The sequence below is a fragment of the Pseudocercospora fijiensis genome (genome assembly GCF_000340215.1).
Source record: "Pseudocercospora fijiensis CIRAD86 unplaced genomic scaffold MYCFIscaffold_7, whole genome shotgun sequence".
Taxonomy (NCBI): Eukaryota; Fungi; Ascomycota; class Dothideomycetes; order Mycosphaerellales; family Mycosphaerellaceae; genus Pseudocercospora; species Pseudocercospora fijiensis.
The window spans coordinates 914,179-925,772 of NW_006921538.1; the positions used below are offsets into that span (position 1 = coordinate 914,179).

The 11,594-nt window shown below is 43.3% G+C and overlaps 2 protein-coding genes across 2 annotated transcripts; one reads left to right on the forward strand and one right to left on the reverse strand.

The window, feature by feature from the left end:
* The first annotated feature begins 4 nt into the window (after window positions 1–4).
* MYCFIDRAFT_204417 (uncharacterized protein) lies at window positions 5–1,915 on the forward strand. Its single transcript, XM_007930895.1, has one exon. It carries the CDS (start codon window positions 27–29, stop codon window positions 1,014–1,016), a length of 990 nt encoding a protein of 329 aa, XP_007929086.1. The 5' UTR covers window positions 5–26; the 3' UTR covers window positions 1,017–1,915.
* On the reverse strand, window positions 712–2,381 carry MYCFIDRAFT_86738 (uncharacterized protein). The gene is made up of 4 exons (XM_007930896.1): window positions 2,289–2,381; window positions 2,214–2,231; window positions 2,098–2,158; window positions 712–2,035 (listed from the first exon to the last, which is right to left on the reverse strand). The coding sequence occupies exons 1-4, from the start codon at window positions 2,293–2,295 to the stop codon at window positions 1,444–1,446; spliced, it is 678 nt and encodes a 225-aa protein (XP_007929087.1). The 5' UTR covers window positions 2,296–2,381; the 3' UTR covers window positions 712–1,443.
* Between the last annotated feature and the right edge of the window lie 9,213 nt (window positions 2,382–11,594).

Consider the following 11,594-nt stretch of genomic DNA (forward strand, 5'->3'; position numbering starts at 1 on the left):
CGCCAAACAAACACGACATATCGAACATGTCGACCGCCCTCCTTGAACCACCAACCCGCGACCGCCCGCAAGCAACCCTCAAACTCTCCCAATCCGCACCCAACTTCATAAAATCCCAAACCTCAACCTTCCAACTCCCCTACCCACTCTCCCTCTTCAGCAACTCCGAGTCCCTAGAAAAATGGTCCGCAACCGAAAACCTCTTCCTCGCAACCCTCCGCTCAGGCGACAATGACAGCGCCTACGCCCTCCTAGAATCCCTCACCGACCGCTTTGGCCTCGAAAACGAACGCATAGCCGCACTTCGAGGTCTTTGGGCAGAAGCCACAGCCAAGACACCACAGGAACTCATCGATGTGCTGAAGAATTACGAGGAGATATTGAAAGAAGATCCGAGCAATTTCGCGATTCGGAAGAGGAGATGTGCGGTACTCAGGAGTATGGGACAAACGGAACAGGCTTTGAATGCGCTGACGAATTTCGTGGATACGAGTCCCACGGATGCGGAGGCGTGGAGTGAGTTGGGAGATTTGTATGTGGAATTGGGCATGTATGAGCAGGCGATCTTCTGTTTGGAAGAGGTGCTGGTGTTGATGCCGAATGCTTGGAATATGCAGGCGAAGATGGGAGAAGTGCTATACGTTTCTGCCAATCAGAAGCAGGAAAGTGGAGAGGTGGCGAGGAGTCTGAGTGAGAGTATGAGGAGGTTTTGTCGCAGTATTGAGCTTTGTGATGATTATTTGAGGGGGTATTTTGGTTTGAAGATTTCTACGACGAGATTATTGGACGTTTTGGGGACGGGGAAGAATGTGCAGTCGACTACACTGGCTGATGGGGAGCTTGCGTTGCCGAAGGTGGAGAGTGTGAGGAAGTTGAACCAGGTTGCCACTGCGAAGTTGGCCGAGATTGTGAGACGCGTGGGAGCTGGAGAGAAGGGGTGGGATGGATACAGTGAGGCTGAAATTGCTGCCGCCAAGGAGTTGCTGGCACGAGAGACGCAGAAGATTGAGAGATGAAGCAGATTGGTTGCGTGAGATGGGATAAGACAAGGCCGAAAACAGGCCTCCAGAGTCTGAGCTTCAATGAGCCTAGCACGGCGGCACACTGCGTACGACACGCAAAGAAAACCCTTTCATGCTGGCCGCCATGGCATGAGTTCACGAAGAGTCACAACACCGGAGACATGCGAGCAGGTGGAAAGATACATGTAGAAGATTCCATGTCGCTGAGATGGACCTTCCGATATAGACTTGGGCGAGATTTCGGAGTCGTTCTCCAGGGCAGCACAGATGAAGCGCAAGTCAAATACGTTCGCATCCAGGCTTCTGCGCCTACTCCGTATCAGGGTACTGTCGTGGTATCTAGCTCTCACAAAACACAAGCAAATCCGTCAATCATTCCGATTCCCTTCCCATCTCCCAAGCTCTTCCCCACGCCTCGCTACTAACTAATAGCATGCGCAAAAACCTTCTGCGCCAACTCACTCAACAACCTCATTTTCTCCGGCTGATCCAACTCCTGAAAAACACTGTAAACACTCTTTCCCCTCTTATCCCTGATCGCTCCCAGCCTATTCCCCGCCACAGCACCAGCAAGCGCTCCAGGCACATTCGCGACAATGAACCCCATAGCCCCACCACTCACCCCACCCACAATCGACCAGAAAACCTTTGTGGGCGAATTATTCGAATCCGCCATTCCTTCGTCTCTCATCATCTCTTCGAATACCGACCCGAATTGTTCGTTTGAGTATCGGTTTGCGTCATCTTCGGTCTTTGCGCTGCCGCCGAAACCGAAGGCCGACCATGGGAAGGAGCCGGGTTGCGGGCGTGGGATTTCCTCTTCGGCTGGGTCGGGTGCTGAACTGCTGGATGGGAAGCCGTGGAATTGGTTGCGGGTTAGGTCGTAGTCTTTTCGTCGGTTGGAGTCTGAGAGGGTGTAGTAGGCGTCGTTGATTTGTTGGAACTTTTTTGTGCGCGATTGGCGATCGGGGGACGTGGCGGGTACACGGTCGGGGTGGTGGCGGAGGGCTTGTCTGTAGGGAAGATATGGTTAGGAAGATTGCAGAATGAAGGCAAGGCGTATGGGAAGGAAAACCTTTTGTAGGCATCTCGGATTTGTTGTTGTGTGGCTTTGGAGTCGACTTCTAGCGCCGCGTCTATGCTTCGTTAGATTTTATGTTCATTTCGAAGTCTTCGGACTTGTGGACGTACAGTAGTCGACTGGCGGCGCTGTATTTACATTAGCATTCTGCTGTCGTCAGTACCCATGTTTGCGCCGGAGCTTACCAGACATGATGGTGCCGAACTGCTTTGGTTATGAATAGCCGTTATCTTGCGGGTGGATGTAGAAGACTCGTGCCTGACCCAGATTCGCGCGAGGTATGCTCCTAGGACGTTGTGTCGCGTGTTGCAAGGAGGAAAGCTATACGTCTTCACATGGGCCTGGTCATAGCAACGACGTCATCGTGCGCATGGACCAAGGCCCCCGGAAATGTCAGGGTACTGTGTTTTGCCGGAAGGTTGAGAATGCCAAGACTTGGGAAACCCTACTAAGAATTTACTAGCAAATCGCCTATTTCTTCCCATTCTTGCGCGATTATAGCCTTAAACACGATAAAATACAGGTTGTTAGTATAGCCGTTAAATATATAGTTTAAGGTATTGTTATTATTATTGCTCTATCTATTCTAGCTCTTCTACGCCGCCCGAGCCCTTCCTACCGCCCTACCTAAGTATACGATTCGACTCGCTAAAGAATACTTCGATAGCGGTTACGAGGTAATTAAAATAATAGCGAAAATAGATACAAGCTAGTCGACTATATATCGTTAGAAGTACTACTATAGCCTATTTAGTAAGGTATTCCTACCTTCGGAGAGGTTTAAATCGAGTCGTAAGAGGAGGATAACGAAGGAGATAGAAATCTTCCTACTTAAGTACTTATTAGTAAAGCTAGAGGCATATCTCGAGGAAATATATACTACGCTATACGACTAGTTTAATATTGAATTAGATCCTTCTACGGTATAGCGCTACCTATATAGACTCGGTTAGAGTCGCAAGGCTACTCGTAAAGTTGCTAAAGAACGTAGTGCGCTAGCAAGAGCGGCCTAGTATATAAAGAGCTAGAAATAGCCTATAGATAAGTTAGTATTTATCGATAAGACTGCCTCTAATAAGAAGACTAGACACCGCAAATATAGATAGTCTCTAAAGGGTGTCGATTGCTACGACTATTAGTATACGCAACGGCAAGAGCGAATATCGGTACTTCTAGCACTTACAATCTATAGATACTTGCCTTACACTCTCTATATCTAAGGCGCGGTTAACTAGGTTACATTTAACGATTAGATTAAGAATAAAGTGCTACCTTTTCTTAACGATAATATAATTATTATAATAGACAACGCTTTAATCTACTATAGCTAGAAGGTCGAGGAGATAATCCGCTTAGCTAGATATACCCTTAAGTATCTACTACTATACTCGCCGGACTTAAATCCTATTAAACAGACCTTCGCTATACTAAAGAAGTAGATTAAGAAGAACAAAGATCTTATAGAAGATTTTGAGACCTTCTACGACTTCCTTATATAGGCTCTTAGTTATGTTAGCAATATAGACGTTATAGGGTTGTTTAAACATAGCGGCTATAACGTATACGGCTTCGAGACTAACGAGGAAAGCTAGCTTACTAGCAACCTTTAGTCGCTTTAGATTTAACTACTACAATATCGATAATATATCTTAGTATCTGTAGGATATTAAGATAACGTGTATCTAAAGCTCCGCTGCGATTTTTATATATATAACTAGTATAGTGTTAGTATAGCAAAATTAATTAGGTATTAGTGCGTATACTAAGCTTTATATGTCTTACTAGCTTTCGATACTACCGAATTTCTCGAAGTAACGACGGTAATAGAGACATACGTAATGGAGCAAATAGAACGCCATTCAATTCGCTATTACTATATAAACGCCTATCAAATCTGAACTAATAAAAGCGGCCGTCGCTCCGTTATAAATATTATTATTTTCTTACTCCTTCTTAGACAGTTTTTCCTTCTAGAAGCGCTTCAAACAGTTACGCAAGGTGCCTAGGTTACCTTTATAGAAGCTAAGCTCCTTCTACTCTCTTAAAGGAAGTTAATATAACTAGTCGCAGTTATATCGTTTAGTTATAAAGTATACTTCTATCTTTAAGAGCTGTTCTTTGTCTTCCGGCTCTTTCTATTTATGCTATATCGCTGCCTATATAAAGAACTGTCTAAGTAGACTTCTTAGCGGAGTATTAAGCTACTAAGCAACCTACTTTAGAACAGGTAAGTCTTGTTCTTCTTATTATTGTTGTATAGGCTAAGCTTCTTGCTAAGCGGTAGAAGCAACGCCTAGCTGCTAATTAATTAAGTTAAACATAGTCTCGAAGAGCTTAATATAGTTAATAGCCGGCGGCGGCGGCGGTAGATAAACTAGCGCAGAGCGAGCCTTTGCTACTAGTGTCTATAGCTCCTTCGAGGCGGCAAGTAGACTATTTAGTTTGCGAGATTGCTGCTTCTCTTTATATAACTACATCTTCGCTAATACACTATACGGCGGCTTCTTAACAGTTACACCTTCTTACTTCGTAGTAAGGGTATAAGACTATAGCTTTGTAGCCTTACTATAGAGCTAGTAATAGTACCGATCGATATCTAGCAATCCTTTAGGCCTATAGTAGTAGTTGTTATAGTTCTCGTAGCTAGGAAGGGTATATATATATAGACCCCGTAGTAGTTCGGTTTCCGAACTACTAAACGTATATAGTTTGGTTTCTTAGCGGCGAACTAGCTCCCTAGTTCCGGTTTGGTTTTTTCGAACTATATAGATTCCTAGTTTAAACTAGAGACTATATTAGTTTTACCATAAGGACACTCTTATTCGACTGCCGGCTACGATTGCCGGCTATAATAGTAACTCTGTTACATTTACTACGCTCTTTTGCCGTTGCTAGGGCGTAGTTACCGTTGCTAGGGCGTAGTTGCCGTTGCTAGGGCGTAGTTTTGCTATAAGGACACTCTTATTCGACTGCCGGCTACGATTGCCGGCTATAATAGTTACTAGGTTGTATTTACTACGCTTTATTACCGTTGCTAGGGCGTAGTTACCGTTACTAGGGCGTAGTTGCCGTTGCTAGGGCGTAGTTGCTATTACCGGGGCGTAGTTACCGTAGTTACGAAAGCTTACCTATATAACGTTACGTAGGCGGCAACAATTAGGGCTTCGCGATATTCTTACACTTTTAACTTCTTCCTCTATACCTATACCGACAATAACTACTATACGCTACGCCCCCGCCCCTTTCCCTTATAATAGCAAGAGAGAAGCGCGCCGCGCGCTAAACAGAAGATAGAACTAAAGACCGCGAGTTTGTTTTGCCTAAGCGTCTAACTAAAAAGCGCAAAACTAAAGAGGAGTACTCTATAAAGAAGAATTCCGTATAAGACCGCGAGAGAAAGGATAAGATAGATAAGGATAAAAGAGCTAAGGATAAGAGAAGAAAGGCGCGGAATAAGGCATTCTATCGATAGCTAGCGCCTATAGAAAAAAGTGAAGGTTAGAATAAGAAGACAATCTAAGAGAAGGCTAAGAGGAGGAAAGAATTGCGGCTAGTTTTCGAGCGTAAAGTTCTAGCAGCGTAAGTCAATCTAGCTAGCGGCCGTAGCTAGTAGCTATAGCCGGCAGCCGTAGCCGGTAGCTATAGCCGGCATATTTTTCTTTAACACGTTAACTAATAGCATTTAGACCTATAGCCGCTACCTCTATCGATACGACCGATAGTAACGGAGATATTTAGATAGCCGAGAACAACAATGCTAGAGTTTAGGATGCCGCGATAGAGCTTAATACTACGAATAAAGGAACTAAAAAAAGCGAGGAGATACTATACGTCGATCTAGTAATAGGTACAGTCTTAGGGCCTAACGCTATAGACGATAAGCGTTAGGAGTAGATCGAGTATAGTTAAAGAGACGAGATACTAGTAAAGGGCTAAGGTATAAGTCCTATTAATCTAGAAAATTATAGTTAAAGCTACTACGAAAAGCTAGCAAGGATTGGAATCGAGACTAGTCGTCTTTATATCCTCGATATAGAGTAGAAGTTTCTTTATTAGTATTAGAGCGAAGCCTTTACGTCTAGAAAGGCAAAGTAGCTTGCGATTAATACGATCGGGGCTAGGTATCTAGGGACGGCAGAAGTGTTACTATAGGAGGAAGGGGTACAGGTAATTATTCTATACTCGGTATATATAGCCGGCGTTCGTAGCCGGCAGATACTAACAGTTAAATAGAAAGCGTTTCTCGAAGGCAGAGTGCTACTGCTACATGAAATCTTTACTAAGGCAGAGAGGGCTTGTATCCGGAATCTAAGCTGCTAGTGGGATAGGTTAGCGTTAGAATTCTCTAAATCTCTATATAAGCCTCCGAAGGATTACCTATTTCAGCGATACGGCTTTATCTCGACTACTCCGTAGGTACCCGAAGAAGCTCGAGCGCTCTTTAAGGTCTTTACTAAGAAGCGGAAGGAGTTCGAGGATTAGGATTGGTTACTAGAGCTATTAGTTAGTCTTAGGTTTCGTAGTTAGACTCGGCCTAAGCATTTGCTTGTCGAGTGTCTTATACCGAAAGAGGATAGATTAAGACTAAAAACGAGCTTAGATTCGTTAGGTATAGTAGCTCGGTTCCGTTAGTAGAGAGAGCGCGTATAGAAGGCAAAATCAGGTAGTTAGGGTAGCTAGGAAAGAAATTCTGGTAGTTAGGCTGGCTAGGGTAGCTAGGAAAAAAAATCTAGTAGTTGGGTAGCTAGGAAACAAAAAAAAAAGGTAGCTAGCTATTTACTGCCTAGCTGTTCCTAACGATACGATGCTATAAAAGAAAGGGTGTTTCTCTATAGCTACTAGTATACATCTACTACTCCTAAGTCCTTACCTTACCGTACGAAACCTTAAAACATGCCGACCGACATTGTCTATATACTAGGCGCTATACTAGGAAGGGTAACAACGAGACGACAGTCGAAACAGTCTAGTATACGAGCGAGATTGCGACAACGTCGAGAGGAGGTCGCATACTTACCTTCGAGCCTATCGAGTCCTAGACGACGATTAGGGCTAGATTCATCCTCTCCGAATCCTAGTAGTAGGAATTCATTATAGGGTACTACTACCTAGTCCTTACCTTTACGGAGTCTAAGTAGAAGGTTGTTCGGAGACATAAGAACATCGAGTATTAACCCGGAAATCTTCGAAAAGGCTAGCTAGGCGTATCTTTAGAAACCCGAGTATATAGAGCAGTTCAATTAATAGGTCTATAAGATATAGTTCCCTTTATACTTACGTTCGAAGGAGTGTAAACTCCGGAAGTACTCGATGCGATAGGGGAGTAAGGAGCGAACGGACACATTCTAGAAGTTCTTTATAGAGGGGGCATTACACCGTTATACGACTTCTCGACTTAAAGGTTAACTAGTAATTGTCTATAACTTCTACGGTTCAATCTTAAAACACCCGAAACTAGGGGATAGGAACTCATCGCCTACGAACTATCTCTATTCTAAACGGTATCGGGAATCTTAAGGAGAGAGGAGAGTTAATATAGATATAGCGTTCTAGAAAGAGGTATGTCTTCTAAAATGCCGGCTATAGCTGCCGGCTACAGCTGCCGGCTATAGATTCCGGCTACCTAAATCAACCGTAGAGATCTAGCTAATTATTATAGGCTACGCTTAAGGAAGCTCTAGGATTAAAGGCTACCGATTTCTCCCCCGAAGACTTTAAGCAACTAGCAAACGAAATGCTAGCTATAAACGGTCTTCCGGAAGACTTCTACGAAAGGGAGTCTATATAGAAGACATACCTATATCTTATAAACTACCCTCCCCTATTTCTCGGCGCGATAACCTAGCGTATTATATTCGAAAAGAACAAAGAGGCTGCGTTAGACGACATTCGGGAGATCCTCCGTAATACTCGCCGAGTAGCTATTACTATCGATAGCTAGTTAAGCCGGACTATAAGAGCCTCCTTCCTCTCGATTATACTATACTTTATTAATTCGGATTAGAAACTCTAGGAACTTATAATCGGATTCCCTAAAATTCTAGGTTCCTATACTAGTAAGGATATAGCGAAGCTTGTCTATACGGCAATAGATAGGGTTAGCGTAACAACGAAACTAATCTCGATTACTACGGACAACGCTAGTAATAATCGAATATTATATAAGGCGTTGTATATACAATTCACTCGTATATATCTTTGAAATTACTAATTGTATCGATAGGGTCGAGTACGTAGAGGAGACTACAAGGTCTATAATCTAGCTTAATCTTCCGAATATTAAGCTCGCTACGATTCCGGATACGTACGACAATACGCACGATAATAACGATAAAGAGGAGCCTATTAATAGCCCTAGCCCTAACGAATCGGAGCCGACGTCGTTGCTAGTTACATCCCTATAGAAGTTTCCCTACCTCGCTTATATAGTTCAAATCGCGATCCGAGCCCTCTTTAAGACGCTTAAAATTGTACTATTAAACGACGACTAATAGAAGATCCTAGATAAGGATAAAGCAAAGTCGAAAGTCGAGAAACTTATTATAGTAATAAGACGGGATAAGGTAGAGAGCCTCGCTCTCGTTTTATATAAGGTATAACTTTTGTCTGTAGCCGGCACCTATAGCCGGCAACCTAGTATAGTTCTAACTCTTTTTCTCTAGCTTCGTCGTCTAGCAATATATACGAACTCGAGCTTATAGAGATATAACCGATTCGAGGCTATTTAAAAGAACCTAATCGAGCGCCCTAAAACCGATACCTAGAATATCGTATAGAATAAGCGATAGCAAAAGCGGCCTCCTTAGCGCCTACTCCGTTTTACCTAAGACGTTAAGACCCGGTTCGATTCGACTTTCTATATAGTTACAAGGGGATGTACTTTACGTACCGCTCTCGAGATCTATTAGAGTTCCGAGAGTATTAAGTAGCTCGGCCTTACCGCCGCTAAATAGCGCTAAGTAGAGTATCTCGTCGATATTAGTAAGCATTACGCGAAGGTTACTACTACGATTAGAAGAACCCGAGGACCGACGATCTACCTTGTCTTTACGTACTACAACTAGCTCTTTAACGAGCTCGAGGAAACCGTAGCTAAGCTAGCTAAGAAGAGCGTTCCCTAGAAAGTAGCTATAACGAAAGCTATAGACACCTCCTATACTAAATTGCATAAATATTATAGTACTACCTTTAACTCGTTCGGGGATATCTATAGCGTTACGTGCTTACTTAACCCGGTAGAAAAGGATATATACTAGTAGAGGCTAGAATAGAAGGCGGACGAGGTATAGCCGAAGCATTACTAGACTATTCTAGAAAAGATGTTCTACGAGCGTCGGAAAGAAACTAGTCTAAATGCAGCTCCTATAAAGAAAAAGAAGGTTTAGAAGGCTCCGATATTATACCTATTTCGTAGGTAGGAAGTAGAGGCAGAAGAGGAAGCAACTACTAAAGTAAATAAGGAAGAGTTCGATCTCTATCGGCGCGCGAGTAAGTACAAACCCGTAGGCTCGGAAAGAGGGCTAATAATCTCTAGATCTTACCGGTCTTCTAGACGAATTCGGAGACGATATTCTCGCTATATAGCAGCGGTTAGAGCCTAAGTTTCTAACGATAGCGTCGGTCGCTCGGGACGTCCTCGCTATCCCGAGCGCAGGCATAGGCTATAAGAGGTCTTTTAGTATCGCTCGTTACTAGGGCCGCTTTAATCGAACATACTCGCCTACTACCTTCGAATCTATTATAGTATTCCGATACTATCTCCTCTACTAGAATCGCTAAGGTAGGTTACTAAAGATTATACTAAAGGAGTTGATCGAGGAATTAGAAAACCTTAAGATCGAAGAAACCTAGGAGCGCGAAGAGAATGCGAAATTTAGTCTAAGCGAAACCCTAATTAGCGATAACGAAGAGGAGGAGGGCGGAGGCAGAAGGCGATACCGGGTCGAGAAGCGGAAACGTATATAGGCTTAGAGTAGCTTTAAGGAGACGAAGCGTTTATATATAAGGTAATATAGCCGGCGTATATAGCCGGTATATATCCGAAATGTGTTTCGAATTCCTAGGACCTAAACAGACTAGTTGCTATAGCAACCGACCCCGCTTACCTGCGGACTATTTCTAATTCTCTATTCGCTCTTCCTCTCCTTCTTCCCTTTCCCTATATTCTTAAAGATAAACATGCCTTAAGGATTCGGCTCTTCGGGCCTTCCTAAGCCGGCTGCCTCCCCTTCCTTAAGCTACTATCCTTTATTCGAATCTAACGATGACCTAATAAGGCGGTTTAATAGAAGACTATTTGTTCTAGAAGGCAAGAAGCATTAATGTCTCCCTACGATTATATGCTTATTAATTTTCTAGGTCCTACCGATATACCCTCGTCGCCTAAACGCATAGATGAATATCTTTAGAGGCTAAAGGGCAAGGGTAAAGTAAGCTAAGTATAGGGAGACTGTAGCGAGAACGAGATATCGGAAGAGTAAGGCTCTCCGTAGTATATACGAAGGAAGGGGGTTCCTCGGAAAATAGTACCGAAAAACAAGAAGGCTATAGGTAGATAGAAGAAGGCTAAAAAGAGTAGGCGGACGAAGACTATTACGAAGAAAAGTTATCTTTCTATTAAAAGAAAGGGAACAAGGTAGGACTCGACGACAAAGAAGCGGCGCTTTAAACTAGGTACTATTGCCCTTCGCTAGATCCGGCTTTTCTAAAACAAAAGAGGGACCGAGCTTTTAATCCTTAAGACTCCCTTCTAGCGACTCGTCCGAGAAATTATATTAGATTTTCGGTTTAGTATGCGATTTACGGCTAAGGCGATTAGTGCTCTTTAGGAAGCTACGGAGGCATTTCTCGTAACCGAGCTTAAGCTTTTAAACCTCCTTACTATCTATACGAAGCGGGTTACTCTTTAAAATAAAGATATACAGCTTCTAGCTAAAATTCGGCGTCGGTTTATAGCGGATTAGTTAGAAATTGTATTTAGTCGTTAGATTAACCTAGGAGGAGGCCCATTTTCGCATCCTTTTACTAGCTATAGGTACCGGCTACATTTCTGATTTTATCTCCGCGCCGTCCCTAAATCTAAGGTACGAAGTAGAAACCTAGCGCTCTATATTTACCCGGCTATTACAGAGACGAGCTATATTTAGATTAGTTTCTTCGTATATCGCGACCTAGCGGGTAGTAAGCGAAAGGGCGATAGAACGTTTATAATACGTCTCTATTTAGACCTAAAACATAAAGGTCCTAAGGAGCCCTAGTATCCTAACTATAAGGAGATTCTTTAGTATTAGCACTTTAATCCTCTATACTACGAGGCAGATAGCAAGCCTACGAGAGAGAAACTTTAACGAGAAATTCTCTATAATGCGTAGCGCTATTATATAGCTATAGATGCGTACTAAGTCCGGCAACTCGAAGAAGAATTAAGACAGCGTATTAGCGACCGAGGAAGAGATCGATAGTATACTAGTAGAGTCGAGGTCTTATAAGCG